Here is a 21,244-nt window from a genome sequence, read left to right on the forward strand (position 1 = left end):
AGTATTATGTATATTATCTTAATGAACTTATATTTTATTAACAATTTTATATATACTTTCTTTAACATGAGGTACACGATTGTTTTTTCTTTATATAATTTCAAAATCGTGACTAGAATATAATTTTATCTTTCAACAAACTTATGAATTTATCTTGTATGTAAGATGTGTTAGAGTATATAAATAAATATAATTATCATTTTATAACTTAATTTTTGAGTTATCACATCACATATTATTGAATAATTTACAATGTTAAATTTTATAAATTTTATTTTAAATGTCCATCTTTTTAACACTATTAAAAATATAAAAATAAATATGTTAAATTTTATAAAAATCCAGTTTAATTTATTTATGATATAAATATGTTTTTAATATCTAATATATATTTTTAGATGATAATTTATTTTAAAATATATCTTATAATAACAATTCTAAATGGAACATAAATATTCTGATTTTTCTTATTTTGATTTTTTTAATCAATATATACAATTTTGCTATTTTGATTTTTTCAATCAACGTATACAATAAATAAAAAACACAAAAGATAAACATGCATGGTAAAAATTTTATTTTATCAAAAAACTTTTTATTTTAATATATTACATTATATATGTGAATATTAAGACATATATATATATATATATATACATATATATATTATAATTAAACTTTTTTAAAAAATTAATTCATTATTAAGAAATTTTTTTATTACATGAGAATTAATTTCTTTCAAAAATTTGACAGATATAAAATAAATAAACATTTTTTCTGAATCTATATTTTTATTTTATTAGAATATAATTTTTATTTTTTAAAATATATTATTTTTTTAGATAAAAAATTATGTATATGTCAAATAGTAGTGGGGCAAGTGCCCACTATTCCAAACGTGCATCCGTCCCTGTATATATATATATATATATATATATATATATATATATATAATATAGGAGGTTATAATTATACCAATGTAACTTTTATTAAGTATTATGCTGCTCAATAACTTTATATTAAATGTGTATTTTGTAAATCCAACCGTTAAATTGAAAGTTCATATCACTTTATAAGTGTATATCAAATTTTGTTAAAATTGAACAACAACTGGAAGGTAATCAAATTGTTTATATTTTAGTGTATTTTGAAATGAATATATTACATCAATTTTGTTTTATAAAAATGAAGTATCAAATCATCTTGGGTTAATATAAAGTTTTGTATATATAATCTATGAGAGATATGAACTTTCAATCTAACAATTGGATTTACCAAATTCACATTTAATATAAAGTTATTGAGCGGTGTAATACTTAGTAAAAGTCACATTTAATATATATATATATATATATATATATGAGGGGGTTTATAATTACATCAGTGTAAATTTTACTAAGTGTTATACCACTCAATAACTTTATATTAAATGTGAATTTTGTAAATTTAACCGTTAAATTGAAAATCTTTTACTGTTAAATCATATATACAAAATGTTATATTAATCGAAGATGATTTCTTATAAAAACAAAACTAAATCTGTCAGAAAATTTATATTTTCGATGAGAAAATTTTTGTAGGAAAAACTATATTATTGATGGAATATTTCAGAAAAATTTATATTTGTCGAAAATGTAAGAACTGGTTTTAAATTTGATATGAAAATATTATGATATAATTAAATAAGATTTTAAGTAAGTATTTTATTAATGGTTGATAATTAAAAAATAAAACAAGGATAAATACATTTTTTGAATTTTATATGTTTGATTTAAGATAACTTACAAAATAACTCTTGGTAAAGTTATTCCGCTCAATAACTCATCGTGTGTGTTGAATTTCATCGATCAAATTAATTGTTAATTTAAAAATTATTAAATTTTACTAATAATTAATATATAAAAATTAATTAGTTTTGGAATAAATTATTTGCTAATTAACAATATAATTGAAACATTAATTATTTTAAATTATTTAACTAAAATCTTATTGACAATTTACTATATGATCTTAATATTTTTATATAACTAATATCAGGTTTTAAATTTGATATGAGAATATTATATATAATTAGATAAGATTTTAAGTTAGTATTTTATTAATAGTTGATAATTAGAAAATAAAACAAGGATAAATACATTTTTTTTTGAATTTTATATGTTTGATTTAAGGTAAATAAATATATTAAATTAATTAATAATTTATTTAAAATATTAAAATTTAATTTATAAGTATGTAATAAATAAATATTTATAATTTTATAAATTATATTATCATTATAAATTAAAAAATTTAAATTATAATTTTAAATCGAAATAAGTAGATGTTAATTATAAAAGTAAGTACATATAAATAAAGAATAACTAAATATATTATTATTATTTGTAATATAAAATTATTATATATTATTATTATAGTACAAATATGAGATTGTATATTTGAAGATGACTTAAATGAATTAATTTGTACAAGTTATACTGACAACATACATATACATTTCGGTAGCTTACTCATCAGAACTTCACAGTTAAGCGTGCTTAACCTGGAGTAGTACAGGGATGGGTGACCTTCTGGGAAGTTTCCCAGAAATTGCACAAGTAAGGATAAAACATGCTAAACAGTGAAATATCGTAAAATAAAATCCTTGAAAGGCCAAATATGAGGATTGTTACATTAATAAATTTATTAAAATAAAAAAAAATTATAATTTCTGACGGGTAAAAAAAGGGTTGTAATATTAATTTAGAGGCAGTTGGTGCGACAGTTGATGAAAGGGTCGCAATGTTAATATAGAGGCATTTGGTGCGACAGTTGATGAAACGGTCGCAATTCCAATTTTGCGACGGTTTGTGCAACGGTTCTGATAACCGTCGCAAAATTGCCTGGTGACGGACAATTCTGCGACGGTTCCCAAACCGTCGCAATGTTGTCTTTGCGGCAATTCTAACCGTCGCAATGTAGGTCATATAACCGTCGCAAAATCGTCATTTTCTTGTAGTGAAACTTGAGTCATCCACTGATATCGCGCCCGGCGCGGTTCCACCACGCCCAGCGAGGGCCATCTAGAGACTCACCTCCTCAAGCCCGCCCGACGCATTCACCATTTGCGCCCGGCGTACTTGCCTAAATGAAGTCTCTGATGGTCATGCGCCCGGCGCGAAGAACTACGCCCGACGTGCTACCCAACAGCAACCCTCAAACTTTTGAAAATCTCATCAAAACCTGCAAAATCAACTCCCCAAGCACATGCAATCGGTTCAAATTATCACATTTCCATCCAAGAACCCAAAAATACTACCTTTTTCAACATGCAACAACAAATCAAGGGTTTCCCCAAATTTTCTCAAAAACCCTGAAACCCCCAAAAACAAGTTCTCATTCAACACAGCCACGAATCAACCATCAATACACGTCTAATGAGTTCCTAGAACTCATCCACAGCCAAAAACAGCGAAAAAAGAAAGAAATTTACTAACTTCCCTTACCTCGGGTGAAGATTCCGAGCTTCGGGACAAAAGACGAAGAAGGAGATTGAAGAAGGCTTAAACAGACGGCAAGGAACAATCTTTAGCAGCTACAGAGGAAAGAAAAGCTTCGGATCACCTACTCAGTACCACCACCTTTGGGACAACAAGAATGAAGAAGAAGAAGAAGGTGAGGGTGAGTGAAAGAGAGTAGAGAATGAAAGGAAAAGTCTTCGGGGAGTGAGAAAAGAAAAGAGAGGGGAAAAGGGTTTCACAAAAATTATGCTCCAAAAAGTATTGACTCATAATTTCCTACAAATCCTATTTTTATAACATATGCCAATGGACTTTAGGTTAGATATCACTACAAGAAAATTCGGTATTTCAGACGGCAAAAATCCGTGGGAAATGTCCAAAATCCGTGGGTAATGAGGCATTTCCGACGGATTACCGACGGACACTAATTCGTCGGTAAATTGGTCGTCTGAAATTTACCCAAGGATTTTAATCCGTGGGTAACTTTCCCACAGATTTTCCCACGGATTTATCCGTGGGTAATTTCCCACGGATTTATCCGTGGGTAACTTTCCCACGGATTTTCCCACGGATTTATCCGTGGGTAATTTCCCACGGATAAATCCGTGGGAAATTACCCGAAAATTATAATTTTTTTTAATTTTAATAAATTTATTAATGTAACAACCCTCATATATAATAATAATACAATCTCATATTTGTACTATAATAATAATACAATCTCATATTTGTGCAATTTCTGGGAAACTTCCTAGAAGGTCACCCATCCCTGTACTACTCCAGGTCAAGCACGCTTAACTGTGAAGTTCTTATGAGTAAGCTACCGAAATGTATATGTATGTTGTCAGTATAACTTGTACAAATTAATTCATTTAAGTCATTCTCAAATATACAATCTCATATTTGTACTATAATAATAATATATAATAATTTTATATTACAAATAATAATAATTAATAATAATAATATATTTAATTATTATTTATTTATATGTACTTACTTTTATAATTAACGTCTACTTATTTTTATTTAAAATTATAATTTAAATTATTTAATTTTATAATTTATAATGATAATATAATTTAAAAAATTATAAATATTTATTTAATACATACTTATAAATTAAATTTTAATATTTTAAATAAATTATTAATTAATTTAATATATTTATTTACCTTAATTCAAACATATAAAATTCAAAAAATGTATTTATCCTTGTTTTTTTTTTCTAATTATCAATTATTAATAAAATACTAACTTAAAATCTTATCTAATTATATATAATATTCTCATATCAAATTTAAAATCAGATATTAGTTATACAAAAATATTAAGATCATATAGTAAAACCAGATATTAATTATACAAAAATATTAAGATCATATAGTAAATTGTCAATAAGATTTTAGTTAAATAATTTAAAATAATTAATGTTTCAATTATATTGTTAATTCACAAATAATTTATTCCAAAACTAATTAATTTTTTATATTAATTATTAGTAAAATTTAGTAACTTTTAATTTAACAATTAATTAGATCGATAAAATTCAACACACGCCATGAGTTACTGAGCGGAATAACTTTACCAAAGAGTTATTTTATAAGTTATCTTAAATCAAACATATAAAATTCAAAAAATGTATTTATCCTTGTTTTATTTTTTAATTATCTATTAATAAAATACTAACTTAAAATCTTATCTAAGAATATCATAATATTTTCATATCAAATTTAAAACCAGTTCTTACATTTTCGACAAATATAAATTTGTCTGAAATATTTCATCAATAATATAGTTTTTCTTACAAAAAATTTTCTCATCGAAAATATAAATTTTTCAACATATTTAATTTTGTTTTATAAGAAATCATCTTCGATTAATATAACATTTTGTATATATGATTTAAGAGTAAAATATTTTTAATTTAACGGTTGAATTTACAAAATTCACATTTAATATAAAGTTATACGTCATCTTGTAACTGATTTTGTCTAAAAAATAATAGATAATCATACCCTTAAATGATTTTTATTTTATATATTCTAATTTTATTAGTAATAATATGATTATATATTTAAATAATTTAATTTTAATAATTTTTTAAGTATATTTTTGTCTTTTCACTTAAAATATTTGAATTTCCATATTTTAATTTGAATTAATTTTTAAGTATATTTTTGTCTTTTTGTCTTAAATTTTTGAATTTCTATATTGTAATTTAAATAATTTTTTATTTCTATTATTTATTAATTCTTTTCTTTTTTAATGTTTTATAACATTATTAAAATTTTATAATTTTAATCTCTCTAATTTTATCTTACTTTTTATTTTATAAATATAATTTAGGTTATTCATTTTATAATTAAATTAATTTTTTTAATTTTTTTATGAGTTTACATTCTAAGAATGTATTGAAACTCCTCAATTTTGAATTAAAAAAAAATAATTTTTCACAGAATTTCCCACGGATTTATCCGTGGGTAATTTCCCACGGACTAATCCGTGGGTAATTTCCCACGGATTAGTCCGTGGGTAATTTCCCACGGATTTTCCCACAGATTTGTCTGTGGGTAATTTCCCACGGATTAGTCCGTGGGAAATTACCCACGGATAAATCCGTGAGAAAGCCGTGGGAAATTCTGTGAAAAATTATTTTTTTAAAATTCAAAATTTTATTAAATAATTATCCTATTTAAAGATATTAAATCAATCATAATTATGTAAATCAAAACAAATTCATTCATACAAAATAAAATGTCATACATAACAAATAAAGTTTAGGAGTTCAAATTTAAAAATAACATATAGTACGATCAGTAGTAGAATTATAACATAATGTCTAATAATCAGAATATCCATGTTGTTGCTATCTAATAATCAAATATTGAGAAATTTCAATACATTCTTAGAATGTAAACTCATAAAAAATTTAAAAACTTTAATTTAATTATAAAATGAATAATCCAAATTATATTTATAAAATAAAAAGTAAGATAAAATTAGAGAGATTAAAATTATAAAATTTTATTAATGTTATAAAATATTTAAAATGAAAAGAATTAATAAATAATAGAAATAAAAATTATTAAAATTAAAATATAGAAATTCAAAAATTTAAGACAAAAAGGCAAAAATATACTTAAAAAATAATTCAAATTAAAATATAGAAATTCAAATATTTTAAGTGAAAAGACAAAAATATACTTAAAAAATTATTAAAATTAAACTCTTTAAATATATAATCATATTATTACAAATAAAATTAGACAAAATCAGTTACAAGATGACGTATATTTCCCTTTATCTATTACTATAGATAATCAAACAACTATATATTTAACTATTTTTCTTCTATTCATTTTCTCTGTCTTTATCTCTACTTTCTATATATAGATTCATTGAAGTTTTAAATACTCATATTTATACTCGTTACTTTGTATTTTACTGATTTACTTAAATATAAAATTCAGAAATCAATAAAATGTAAATTTAAGAAATTACTACAACTTAAAGAGATTTTTAAATCAATCAGTTATTAGGAAAAAAAATAATTATTTAGTGTAATTATTTTAACTTTAATCTTTTAAGTTTTAAATAAAGAAGATTTAATCTAGAAAAAATTTCATTAACCCCTACTTGAAGTTTTTCTCAATAACGTCATACATATATCTCTTCTCAAATTTTTAAGTGAGTATTAATTTTCTTATTTATTTATTTAAGAGGCACATACAACTACTTATATAAGATAATACTGTTTATATACTATTAAGAGAAAATAATTTATTAATACAAATATCAATAATTAAATGAGATTTGATCTCTTATTTCATTATTTCAACTTTTTTGAAATTTATTTTAAATATCATGCACACTGTGATTTAAAAAAATATATTAAATTTAAGTAATAATTTTAAAAATGAATTGAAAAAAATCTTATTTTCAAAATTGAAGATCAATGAAAGTTTTCATCAAAATGACATATTGGATGTAATTTAGAAATAAATGATAGATACATATATATGATTTGCAGAACATAATTTAACTTTTTTCCCCCTTATTTAATTAATAACGTTATTTTCAAAGAGATGAGTGATTTTTAAAAATTAAAGAAAAGATATGTTATTCTTAAATTTGAACGTCATGTGTTGGTATTTTTCAAGATAAGTAACAAAAAACACATTTACGCTAATTAGTTTATAATTTATAATAACCTAAACATATAATTATATATAGGTAATATAAGTCATACCTCACACACTTTGATTTATATTTATCTTATTTATATTTTGAAAACACCCATATAATAATGAAAACATTATATAGTGTATTGTTGTGTGTATTGATGCGATTAGGATTGGTTGCATTTGAAAAATAATTGGCTTAAATTTTATTTAATAATTTTAGACGTGGGAAACTCCGTCAGAAATTTCAGACGGATTTTAATCTGTGGGAAACTTCGTCAAAAATTTTAGACAGATTTAAATCCGTGGGAAATTTCGTCGGTTTCCCACGGATTTAAATCCGTCGGAAATTCCGTCAGAAATTTCCCACGGATTTAAATCCGTCAGAAATTCCGTCGGAAATTCCTTCATGTAAAAATTCGTGGGAAATAATCCGTGGGAAATTTGACTTTTTCTTGTAGTGTATATTCTCTCAAAGCACCTATGTGGCTTGCTCCAAGCAAGTTTGTACATGCTTCTCGTGATATTCTTTGTTCTGACTCCCTTTGAACGCTTCTTTAAGCTTTGAGCAAATTTTGCTCGATCAAAGCATTCAAGTAACTCTTTTTGAACAAGCTGGTGTGATCCTTTATAATGTATTTGGATGAAAAATTTAAATGGAGTAATTCATTTATTTGAAGAATTTCAAATTCTTTGAGGTAAAATATCTTGTTTGGATGGAGAATTTATAAGAAATTTGAAATTCAAGCATTTGTGAAATTTATTGAAATAGTAAAATTTCAAATTCCCCCAAAAAAGTAAGAATTTGAAATTTCTCATATTTTTTTTCTTCTTATTTCACTTATATATTTTACATTATCTCTTATCTCTTCATGTTTTTAATTATTGAATATTCAAAAATATTTTAAAATTATTAAATATTATATAATATTAATTTTTAAAATTATTAAACATTTAAAATTAGCTAATATTTATTTTTATAAAATTTAATTTAAAAATTCTCAACATATAAATATATTTTTAAAATTAATTTTACCATGGTGAAATCAAATTATCATATCCAACCTAATAATTTAAAATTTGATAAATTTGTATTGACTTATTTAAACAAAATACTTTAAGAATGGTAGAAATTGAAATTAAAGTAATTCAAATACCAAGAATTTAAAATTTCTTGAATTTGTAAAATTTCTCATCCAAATAAACCATTAAAGATTTCACTCGCTCAAAGTGATTCTTCAATAATACTTGAAACATTAGTTTCTTCTTTTATAGCTTCCAAATTGTTTTTTCCTTGTGTTATAATTCAACAAAATAAACATTAAAATTACTTAATATTTAAACACTTATAAAAATGTGATTCGACGAAACAAAACTTACATTTATTAATAACACTCCTTAAAATAAAAAATTTACACGAATCATTGACGCAGCCGCAGTCAACGTCCAGACGAGACCGAAATGTTCAAGAGTAAAAGAGAAAATGAAAGTCAATGAAAGTGCATTCTAAAAATTTAAGAAGGGTTTAGTTCACCTATCGAGTACTATATTTTTTTTAAAAAAAAAATAATAGGTTTAGATCATGACAGATATAATTTTATATAAAGTTAGAATTAATTATTATTTTTTAAAATTTTTCGATGACATTATAAATTGGATATCCTATTATCAATGTAAGTCCATACAGAAAATATGATTGATTCTGAGTTTTTTTTATACTCTGGACAAATTGAAAAACTGATGTCTTAAAGTTTATATTATTTATATTCATATCATTTTGAAAAGAAATCATAATGTATTAGACAAGTATAGACAAAAACATATATATATAAATTAGAATGCATGTATGAATCAAATATAAAGTTTTTAATGAGAAAATGAAACAATAATATTTAATTATTTTTTTAATAAAAAAATGTTTTGAATTTTCAATTTATTGTAACAAAAAAGAACAAAGATGATAATTCGTCATGGAAAAGTTTACAATGACTAATAAATAGAGATTTACATATTGATTGAAATTCTAGTAATGACATAAAATACCATTTTTAAGAAAATAAAGAGAAAATCAAAGAAATTAGAGATAAGAAAAATAATTTAAAATAATCCTTATTTATTAATAATGAGATATATTCAAATGAAGAGAAATAAAAATAAATAAATCAATAATACATAACATTTTAAAAGAATATAATACTTAATTTATCTATCAATTAATAAAAATAAACGTGCAATATACGCCGACTTATTATTATTTTTTTTTTTTTGAAAAGGATTTAACCAGCAGCTAATCATAGTTAAAACTTGTTAGAGTACTCCTTATAAAATAAAAAATAAAAAAAGTAGAGAGAGTACATACTTAACAAATTAAATGTGTGTAGTGGGTCACTAGCACAAGGTTAAATAGTAAATATATAACCGGTTTTGGACCTCTCTCTATATATATATTAAAAAAAATTTATTTTTAATTTAAATTGCTAGGTAATTAATAAATTTTATTGTATAATTTTGTAATTGAAATATCACACTTTCTTTATTATATTTAAGATCACTGATTTATTTTTCTAAAATTATAAGTATTTTTTTTAAATCATGGATAAATTTTTGTTAAAAAATAAAAATATCATTTATTAATTGATTAATAGATGATGATTAGCTTTTTTTAATTATTTTTTTATATAATTTAATTATATAATTTCTTTTTTAATATTTACATAAACTAAAAATTTTTGGTGCTTCTATAAAAATGGGACCTTGAACAGTCGTCTACCATGATTATGTTTAGGATTCTCACTCATAGGAGGATATAAAATATAAGAGAAATTCAATTCAATCCCATAATTAGTAGGAGCAAAGGGCTTAATTCACTAATCGAGTAATATGAGTGATTTGGTGTAATTCTTGATAGAGGAAGACTCAAGTGAAAATAGTTGTTATTATAAAAATAACTAATAATAACCTTTAAATTAAAGTAAATGGTTTAGATTGAAATATTATAAATAAAATTATCATGTGCTGTTGTTATTATAATTCTTTTTATCATTTGTAATTTTTTTAATTTAAACCGTTTATTTTAATCAAATGATTGATATTAGTTATTCTTATATTTTCATATTAGCTTGTGTTCACTTGAATTGCCTCTATTTTTTATGATAAGCTGGAGCCAGAGAATGAGTTGAATACAACCAACATGGAATGTGTATAGTTTTTAAATTATGTTTAATTATTTTTTAATCTCTTTTTAGTTGTAGGAACTTTACTTTTTAATACTTATAGATTTCATTTTAATCTTTATACACAATATTTTTTTTTCTCTTAATGTTTATTATTTATTATTATACAGGTTGAAAGGTAAAATTTATTAACTTATTTGAAACAGAACAGGAAAATATGTAAATACATGAAATAATTTTAATTATAAAGATTTTAAATTAATTTTTGTTCTCCATTATTTCGTGAATATGCAACTTTGGTCTTTTTAATACTTTTATTTTTTCCCATAAATTTTGTTTTCCTAATTTTTAAAATTAAATAATGTTGGTTAATTATTACCATATACCATCCAAAATTAAAATAGAAAAGGTTGACGTATTAGTGAGTGATCCTTTTTAACAATTACTTAACAATGCAGAAGAAAAGTAGTGTAAAAAATTAAAATTAAAATAAAATTATTTTAATTGATTAAATATTAATTAAAACAAAAAGGTTTAATTGAGTTTTTAATCCCTCAAATATATTAATAGTGTGATTTTAGTTTTTTAAATTTTAATTGAGCAATTTTAATATCCAAATATTATAATTGTGTAATTTTAGTTCCTCAATTTTAATCAAGTAATTTTAGTCCCTCAATTACTACAATTGTATGATTTTAATTATCAAATATTACAATTATTCAAATATTTTACCTACTTAAGTTATATATTAGTAATTTAGCAATAATAAATATATATCACTTAATATATGAATAAAAATTATAATATATGTAACTTAAATAACTTTTTTATCAATGTTTATTGGTCTAATTGATTCTGTGTTTAGTTCTCAGACTTCAAGACCTCAAGTTCAAGTTTTGAATTTAATTAAAGATGATTCTAAAAAAGATAATTTTTTCACCTAAAAAAAAAAATAATTTTAATACAATCAAAGTCTCAAATGACCAATAAAATCTGACCAATCATGAAAAAAACATAACGTAATATGTCATAAAAAAAATATTATTCCTTACTTAAAAACCAACATAATTAAGTGATATCATAAAGTGTAACTTAGTCACATATAATAATTTTTGTTTAATTTTGGACCATATATTAAAGGTAGACCAACATAATTTTAAAAATTAGGAGACTTTGTGATAAATAAAAAAAATTGGAAGACGAAAATTATATATTTATAAGGACAAAAGTGGATTCAACCTTTATAAAATCCTTAAAAAAATTCATAAAACTAGATGATTAAACCTAAAAACTAATTTTCTTGGACAGTTGTACCCTTTTGACAACTTCCACGAATGTGCTAAGCAAGTGCAGTCCAAAGTAAACCGTGTTTCTGACCGAGTGTTGCTTAGTTGTCTTCAATGAATCTATCCATGCCCTCTCCTTCTTGGAAAAACCCACCCACATTCCTCTCTCTTTTCCCCTTCATCTTTATATAACAATCATGTTCCCTTCATCACACTCACTAACCCATCAATTCTCTTACTCTCTCTCACGCAATACAAAAAACACCATGGCTGCACAAAACTCCCAAACCCACTTCCAAGATTTCTTGCCTGTCATGGCCAACAAGCTTGGTGGGGATGGCCTGATTGATGAACTATGCAACGGCTTCAATTTGTTGAAGGATTCGGATAAAGGGGTCATCACCTTTGACAGCCTCAAGAGGAATTCGGCGTTGCTCGGCTTAGATGGCCTCAGTGATGAGGATCTTCGCTCCATGGTTGTGGAAGGTGACTTTGACGGTGATGGGGCACTCAATCAGTTGGAGTTCTGCATTTTGATGTTCAGACTCAGCCCTGGACTCATGGAGGGCTGCAGGATGTGGCTGGAGCAAGTCCTTCAACAAGAAATGAAAGATTTTTTCTAATTTTCTTTGTTTTTACCACCCCCTTTTTATTCATTTATCATTTTGGGCAATTTCCCATATACTTGTGTAAGGAAATTAAAGAAAAATATTAAATGAAATGGCAGAAGTGCTTCATTAGATACTTCCTCCCTTCGTATTCTCGAGTTTAGTTCAATTATTTTGCACAAATTCTTGACCATTTTTTTTATTTCATTTTTTTTCCATTGGTTGTAATTTTGAAAAATTGATGATTGGATGCACTTCTTATTCCAGCCTTGAACAAACTTTTTGCTGAATTGGTTGTGATTTAGTCCAAATCGTCGGCTACCTAAAATAGGGTTCAACTCAATTGGCTTAGACTAGCTAATAAAGTGGAGAAGACTTGGGAGTTAACCGAAGAACCAAAATGCAAGTGTTATTTTTCCACTCATCATAACTCAATATTCGTCTTTAGGTGAAATGTTGTTTTCGTAAATTGTCGTTTAGAGGACTGATAAGCTCGTGTGTGGACTCTGGCCTCTCAAATAAGCCCTTGGTTGACCTACTGTTTGAGGACTTAGTCCTGGCATAGTGATTTGAATTTTTGATGCATTAGGGACTGGAAATTGCATATATTCATTTACTTGATATTTGCCTTTCTTGAAGGAAATTGGATAGTCCAGGCATGTAAGGCTAATGATAAGGACTACTTAGTGAATCAAACCTCAAGCAGGGTGAATTTGAATTAACTAACAAGGGAGTGACTCACTGAGATGCAAACTGTAAATGACCATATTTCTAAATTCTAGAACTAAAGTCATTGTCATCCTTAATGGCCTGTTCTTTTCAGTTGCAAAAAGTGTCAACTTAGTGTGACATGGATTTTGATATTCATCATGGGTTTGTGAGACTACAAGGTTACCCACATTCAAGGTTTTAAGGAACGTCCGTGACCGCAATATTGATGTTTTGGAGCATTCATAACTGCTATTGCAGCAACAATTATCCATAATTTTTTATAGTGTCAAGGACTGCGACAAAATTGTTATGGCAACTTAAAACCTCAGACACTTACCATTGACAGGAGATGAGGACCAGCAAAAAAAGATACTCTTATATACGTGTCTATAACAGGTCAATGCCTGTACACAATATATTGACACTAACTTCTAAGGAGGAAACGTTATTGTCACGCAAGATATTGTGGAAATTTTGAGCAGTTGTTATAGGCAGGTTTCACGTTCTCAGTAAAAACAAATGGCTACACCTTGAGAGTTGTCACACATGCACCCAAAGTCCAAAACACTGTAACCGTGAGCTCCATGGTGTAACTCTCATTCTCCTCTTCATTTCTCAGGCAGAAAAAAGCACAGTGCTTCAGGACTGTCAAGCGATGAAAAATCTTCTTCTCATGTTCATCCTTACTAAGATTCTGTTGTTCTTTGGCCACAAGTCCATGGCAGATGACTCCATATCCCGATTTCAATCACTTTCTGAAGGCAAGACCTTGGTTTCTGAAGAGGGTACTTTTGAATTGGGTTTCTTCAGTCCAGGAAGTGGTGCAGAACGTTACTTGGGAATATGGTACAAGTCAATACCAGTGAAGACAGTTGTGTGGGTTGCCAACAGAGCCAACCCAGTAAAAGGCAACTCTAGCATGTTGCATATAAACAGTGAGGGGAATCTTGAGCTTGTTAACCTTAATGGGGTTGTGGCTTGGTCAGCAAACTCTAGAAAGAAGGTTTTGAATCCCATTGTTCAGCTCTTAAATTCTGGAAATTTGGTAGTGAGAGATGAGGGGGACCAAGATGCTGAAAACTACTTGTGGCAAAGCTTTGATTACCCCTCTGATACACTATTACCAGGAATGAAGCTGGGTTGGGACTTGAGAACTGGCCTTGAGTGGCGTGTATCAGCTTGGAAAAACTGGGACGATCCATCACCTGGTGATTTCACTTGGGGCGTCTCTCTTGAAGGTTTTCCTCAATTGATGATGTGGGAGGGGTCAAAGGAGTTTTACCGCGGTGGTTATTGGAATGGTCTTGGATTCAGTGGCGCCCCAGAGTTGAAGCCAAATCCAGTTTTTGAGTTCAAGTTTGTTTCCAACAAGGATGAGGTGTACTACACATACAGTCTCAGGAATAAGTCAATTATTTCCAGGATTGTTATGAACGAAACCATTTCTACTCGCCAAAGGTACATATGGATTGAAGAGGCTCAAGCCTGGAGACTTTATGCTTCTGTACCTAGAGATATCTGTGATTCCTACAATCTTTGTGGATCAAATGGGAATTGCATTATTGGTGATTCTCCAGTGTGCCAGTGTTTAAGTGGGTTTAAACCAAGATCACCGGGGAACTGGAACATGATGGACTGGACTCAAGGATGTTTTCTAACTGAAGAATGGAGCTGTAAGGAAAAGAGGAATGATAGGTTTGTCAAATTTAGTGGGCTGAAAGATCCAGATATTTCACATTCTAGGGTCAATGAGAGTATGAGTCTCAATGAATGCAGGGATAGATGCTTGGAGAATTGCTCCTGTAAAGCTTATGCAAATTCAGATGTTAGAGGAGGAGGGAGTGGTTGTTTGATGTGGTTTGGTGATCTAATGGATATCAGAGAGGTTTCTGGTGGTGGTCGGGATCTATATATTAGAACTAAAATTTCAGAATCAGGTAAGGTCTTGATTTGGTCTCTCTCAAGTCATTGATAATGAATTGACTCATTCAAGATGGAAATTGATTTAGTATACTGTATTTGCTCTGCTTTTGTCACATTTTTCTAGGGCCTTTTTTTTAGAAACTTCTGTATAAGTACTTGGAGAGAAAAAATAAGAAAGGTAAGATGAATTGCACTTCTCTACTTAAGAAATTTTCTCATCTAACTTTTTCAAAAGCTGATGTGCATAAGTTGATTTTATTTTTTACTTACCAGAAAAGTTAAATCAATTTTACCTTCTTCTTTTTTTTTTTTTTTTTTTTTCCTGTGAGCGGTTATGAAAAAGTTCTTCCAATCAGGGCCTAAGTTTTCAATGATTCATGACTGAGTCTTCTCCCTCATTTCTGTATAAATCATGAAGCTGTGAAAGTAAAACATAGCATGAAGGCAGTAGCAATAATCATCATCGTTGCCTCAGTTCTTACAATCATTCTGGCTTTGTACGTTGTTGGCAAGAGAATCAAAAAGTTGAGAGGTAGCTTTCTTACTCTTGTATTCATTTAAAGGGCTTTCCAGTGATATATACAGAATAAAGAATATCAATTTTTTAATGTGTTTAGTGAATGTACTTCAAATTTTATATATTATTGTTATTATTATTTAGTGGCTGGGGTGTTAAAGCCATTACATGACATGTTCCCCTAACATAATGTAATTTGTTCTTGTGGTTTGTTGTGTCACTCATGGGCACAGCAAGAAGAATATATTCTCAATTCTATCAATGGACTAAAACCTCAAATGGCTGTGCTTTCTTTTAAAGAAAAAATTCAATGTAATGTGCTGCTGATGTAGTTTAATGACATGCTTCTTTCCAGCTTATGAAACAGAGAACAAGTTGACGGTAGAGAGAAATGAAGAAGACAAGAAAGAAGACCTTGAGCTTCCTTTCTTTCACCGTGATGAAATTATCAAAGCAACTGATGGCTTCTCAATTAACAATAAGCTTGGAGAAGGTGGATTTGGGGCTGTATACATGGTAATTATGCAACATACTGCACTGATGAACACAAAAACTTAGAGCTCATCTTTAATAATATTTATATGTTGCATATTTGATAAATTGTAGGGTACCCTAGCAGATGGACAAGAAATTGCTGTTAAGAGGCTCTCACAAAGTTCTGGACAAGGGTTTAATGAGTTTAAGAATGAAGTCATATTGATTGCCAAACTTCAGCATCGAAATCTAGTTAAGCTTGTTGGATGTTGCATTGAAGGAGAGGAGAAGATGCTTATCTATGAATACATGCCCAACAAAAGCCTAGACTCCATTATCTTTGGTTCTGATTTCTTTATATCTTTTGCAATTTAATTTTCCTTTTAGAATTTTCCTTCTCCGTTTTCTGTCATTTTACTACTTCAATTAATGAGTTAGCAATCCTGTTAATTCTGGCAGATCATGCAAAAGGAAAAATTTTAGATTGGTCTAAGCGCTTCAACATTATTGGTGGAATTGCACGAGGACTTCTATATCTTCATCAAGATTCTAGGTTGAGAATAATACATAGAGACCTTAAAGCCAGTAATGTTCTACTTGACCACGAGTTCAACCCAAAAATATCAGATTTTGGCATGGCCAAAACTTTTGGAGGAGATGAGATTGAAGGAAACACAAGAAGGGTAGTTGGAACATAGTAAGTTAATATTATCACAACATAGTTTGTAATCTGCACTGCATCTATAACCACTTTGAGATTATCTAAAGTCTAAACCTTACTTTCAATGATTTTTTCAGTGGTTACATGGCACCTGAATATGCCATTTATGGACTATTCTCAGTAAAATCTGATGTCTTCAGCTTCGGTGTATTAATGCTGGAGATAATAAGTGGAAAGAAAAACAGAGGATTTTCCCATTCAAATAACAGTATAAACCTTATTGATCATGTAAGTGAAAACTGAGAAGGACTTGTTTCTTTTTCCTTGTTGCAAGTAACAAACCTTGGCAATGACATGTCTTTTGTGCATTTTAGGCATGGAGATTTTGGAAAGAAAACAGACCTTTGGACTTGATTGATTCATGCATGGAGAATTCATCTGTTCTATCAGAAGCATTGCGTTGTATCCATATCGGTCTTCTGTGTGTCCAACAGCATCCTGAGGATAGGCCAAGTATGTCAACTGTGGTAGTGATGTTGAGCAGTGAGAGTGCCTTGCCTCAACCTAAGGAACCTGCTTTTCTTATGGAGAAGGGGAAGTTCTTTCTTGAAGCAGATTCCTCTACCAAGCACCAGTTTTCTTCCACCAATGATATAAGTGTTACCTTGTTAGAGCCTCGGTAATATAGTAAGTCTCTGATAAACTTCTTCAAACTAGGAGAAATATATGTAAAAAAAAAAAAAAAAATTAAATCAATTTTTTCTTAAATTAAAATCAACTTATGACATAAACTAATTTATAAAAATTCTTGATTATTAACTTTTTTGAAATTTTTTTAATTCATATATAAACTAATTTTAATTTATGAATAATTTTAAAAAAAATTCTTTTTTATTTTTTTCTTCTAAAATTACTTACGAAGTAATTTATCCAAACAAATATAGTATTTGATGGCCTAATTTTGTTAATGTGTCACCTCGGATTGTAACCCGACAACAAATTTGGAACTCAAAATTTAGAGGAAAATATGAAGTATGTGGTGGAAGCAGAGGGATCTGGAAGAATTAAGAAACTAATACTGTGAATTTTGATCACATTTTCTTTTGCTTTATGCAATTTTCATTTTCTGTTTATTATGGACGTTTTGCATACAACTTTAGCACTTGTTGTACTTAATGGGTCCGTTTAAACTTATTGAGCCTTGATCCAAATGGGCCAGGCCTAAAGGCCCATAACTACATATGTAAATAGTTAAGCCATTGATAGTTATAAGGCCTCTCAGTAATAAATATACAATATACTTTTTTTTTTCTAATTATTTTTTCTTTAAGTATTTTTCTAATTTAGTTCTAATCTTGTCAAGGCTCTTTAGAAATCATTTTTTTTTCACTCACCCCCTTCATCCATCACTTACCTCCCTTCCCCATTTACCCTCTCCCCCCTCCTTCCCAGCTCCCACACACCACTTTGAAGTTTGAACCTTCTCACTAACATGCTATTTCATGTCATACACATAAAAATTAAATTGTAACAAAAAAAAAACTAATGAAAATTACTTTCCACAAAAGTCAATGGTTGAAATGGTTCAATCTATTATCCATGATGATGATGATGATTAGTAATGTATTTAATGATTTGAAACATTGTTTTAAAATTCGGATCTCCAATTAGCTTGGTCAAGATAGTGAGTCAATGGGTCAGTGAGAAATCACTAATTCAATTGTATAAATTAATATATAATTTTAAATGAATTATATACTATTAAAATTATTTAAATAACTTATATATCAAACAAACATATTGTTAAGTCTTAAGCATCCAAGGATATGTGCTCGAACCTCACCTGGGACCAAAACTCTTTCATTTTTTTTTTAATATTTTTTATTGTACCTAAATTAATAATAATAATAATAATGTTGACATAAACAGAAAAGTAATTATTAAATGTCAATCTTTTGAGAAAACTTTAAGAGAATATCAGAATGGTTTCTGATTCAAAAACAAATCACTATACATACACAACAATCAGAATCATAGTTGTGAGAAGGTCCTTATCATAATGAGCATGTAATGTAACAATATCTCTCCCTAACAAGAAATATTTTCTTACTTCTTTTTAGTTACAAAGATAGGATCGGGTATCCATATGAAGAAGTGGCCGGTTCGCTCTTTTATAAAGAGTGATGGAACAAAGAGTGTGTGTTTTCTCAACTAAGGTTATCAAGCACGAATATCTCTCTATTTTACCGGCTTCATACTTTCAAAAAGCCACCTTCGGGTCCTTTTGTAGACAAGGAGGAAATGGTCGATAGAAGTGGGACTCATGGCTTATTATCTCTTTTCCTAAAAGTAGACTTTGAAAAATACTAGTTGTACATGACTTGCATCTTAGAGCATCAGTAGTAGGGATTGCTTATAAGCAACTCTCAGTGTCACATCATGTCACATCAACTCTTTTTTACTTTATGGGTTGCTTAAATTTTAGCAAAGTTGCTTCCAATGCTAAAATTTAAGCAGCCCATAAAGTGGAAAAGAGCTGATGTGGCATGATGTGGCAGAGGGGGTTGCTTATAAGCAACCCCCATTGGAGATGCTCTTATAGGAATTTGTTTTGAACTTGTCATTCTCGTGTACTAATCTGATGAGCTTCTGAATGTGTGTCAAGATGTATTTTGATGTTGTTGAAGAACAACATATTATGATATAAGTTCCTTGTGAAAGCTTCATGGTATACATCGAGAAAGATGCCAAATAATAATAATTAAGCGAAAAAAGAAATGGATATATTTTTTTTTTGTATAAATATCAATAGGCTTTGAAAGCAACAAAATAATTTAAATAGAATTCATAAAACAGAAAAATAGAAATCAAACATCAAATTTTAACGTGGAAAAATCACATCTAATGTTAATATATTGGTGATCCACTTGACAATATAGTAATGTAAGAGACTCATGTTTATCATGTTGAACATTTCTTTTCTTCAAAGGACACACCAACCTTTTAATTCGTATAGTTTAAAATATCTATATATATATATATATATATATTTTAATTATTTTTAGTTTATATAATTTAAAATAAATCTTTTTAGTGTTATCATTATTATTATTTTAATATTATATGTTTTGTGTTAATGTGGTAAATGTCTTTAATTTTGCGAGAGTAAAAATATTGTATAAATAATAGATGTCATAGATAAGGGTATAAAAGAGACACGAAAAATTTAAAAACCTTAATTCTGTCCGATCAGCACGAAAAAACATTACAAAAAATTAACGATAAAAATTAGAAAGATTTAAAAATTACATATATAAAGACTAAAAAGATTTATTTTAAATTATAGGGACCAAAAATAATTGAAAAATATAAGTATATAGACTAAAAAAGTCTAATTTAAATTAAATGAAAAAAAGTAAACTAAATAAAATTATAGGAAATCAAAAAATATTTTATATATATATATATATGTATATATATAATGACATGGTATTTTATTGCTTAACGACGGTATATCACTAGAACAGAATCCAATTCTTCATGCTGAAAAAAATTGCTGATTTTAATTATAGGTGCAAGGATTAGAGAACAAATTGGTCCAAAATGGGCAATTGTCATTGATGCATCTTTTATCCGTAGCAAACTAGCACGAAATAGACCTTCCTTGAGATTTTCTCTCATGATTCAGGAATGATCTATATTTCAGATTTTTGTGCTCTTGTGTGTGTATATCACAATCAGACAACAGATGTAATAGAAATTATATTTATATATAGAAATTTAGAAATTTGCTAGTATACCTAAGGGATTATATATATAAAATAATCTGAACGAAAACTAAAAGAAAAAAGAAAAACCTTTTAGTTAATTTGTTTTGATAGTTAAAAAAAAAAACTCTTGTCGAACAAAAGGAGAGGATGGATTTTATGTAAGCAAAGTACAAAAATATAAAACACGAGAGTATTTATGGGATTTGCTAGAAAAACACTAGAATGTTTCAACGCAGTGTTGGGTATGGAGATTTTTAATTGTTCTGTCATGACTCATGAAACACTCCACTCAAGTCTAGACACACTCGACTGTTTAATGGCACATGCATATCCTATATTGAATAGTTATTATTAATTTCAACGTGTTGCTGTTATCTGCCTTAAATGGTGGTGTAAGAAGGGGCAAAACGTGAAGCACAAAATATATCATATCATGT

The 21,244-nt window shown here is 27.5% G+C and overlaps 2 protein-coding genes across 5 annotated transcripts; both read left to right on the forward strand.

Moving 5' to 3' along the window:
* Positions 1–12,409: 12,409 nt before the first annotated feature.
* LOC109793738 (calcium-binding protein KRP1) lies at positions 12,410–12,766 on the forward strand. The gene has a single exon (XM_020353210.3). The coding sequence runs from the start codon at positions 12,410–12,412 to the stop codon at positions 12,764–12,766; it is 357 nt and encodes a 118-aa protein (XP_020208799.2).
* On the forward strand, positions 12,762–19,736 carry LOC109793737 (G-type lectin S-receptor-like serine/threonine-protein kinase SD1-1). 4 transcript variants are annotated; one of them, XM_020353208.3, is made up of 8 exons: positions 12,762–15,399; positions 15,804–15,917; positions 16,258–16,418; positions 16,509–16,719; positions 16,836–17,073; positions 17,175–17,325; positions 17,412–17,724; positions 19,158–19,736. In XM_020353208.3, the coding sequence occupies exons 1-7, from the start codon at positions 14,118–14,120 to the stop codon at positions 17,718–17,720; spliced, it is 2,466 nt and encodes an 821-aa protein (XP_020208797.1). In that variant the 5' UTR covers positions 12,762–14,117; the 3' UTR covers positions 17,721–17,724; positions 19,158–19,736. The 4 variants fall into 4 exon arrangements, with proteins under 4 accessions (XP_020208797.1, XP_020208798.1, XP_020208796.1 ...); XM_020353209.3 differs by lacking the exon at positions 19,158–19,736 and adding an exon at positions 18,057–18,355; XM_020353207.3 differs by lacking the exon at positions 19,158–19,736 and having other exon boundaries at positions 17,412–18,355.
* The last annotated feature ends 1,508 nt before the right edge of the window (positions 19,737–21,244 follow it).

The sequence above is a fragment of the Cajanus cajan genome, chromosome 10, assembly GCF_000230855.2.
Source record: "Cajanus cajan strain Asha chromosome 10, NIPB_CcT2T_4, whole genome shotgun sequence".
NCBI classification, from domain to species: domain Eukaryota; kingdom Viridiplantae; phylum Streptophyta; class Magnoliopsida; order Fabales; family Fabaceae; genus Cajanus; species Cajanus cajan.

Excerpts from the sequence above, each read along its gene's own strand:
- LOC109793737 (XM_020353208.3), top strand. The coding sequence starts at position 14,118 with ATGAAAAATCTTCTTCTCATGTTCATCCTTACTAAGATTCTGTTGTTC. Across the intron at positions 15,400-15,803 it reads AACTAAAATTTCAGAATCAG|CTGTGAAAGTAAAACATAGC; the intron begins GTAAGGTCTTGA and ends TAAATCATGAAG. Across the intron at positions 17,074-17,174 it reads AGAAGGGTAGTTGGAACATA|TGGTTACATGGCACCTGAAT; the intron begins GTAAGTTAATAT and ends TGATTTTTTCAG.
- LOC109793738 (XM_020353210.3), top strand. The coding sequence starts at position 12,410 with ATGGCTGCACAAAACTCCCAAACCCACTTCCAAGATTTCTTGCCTGTC.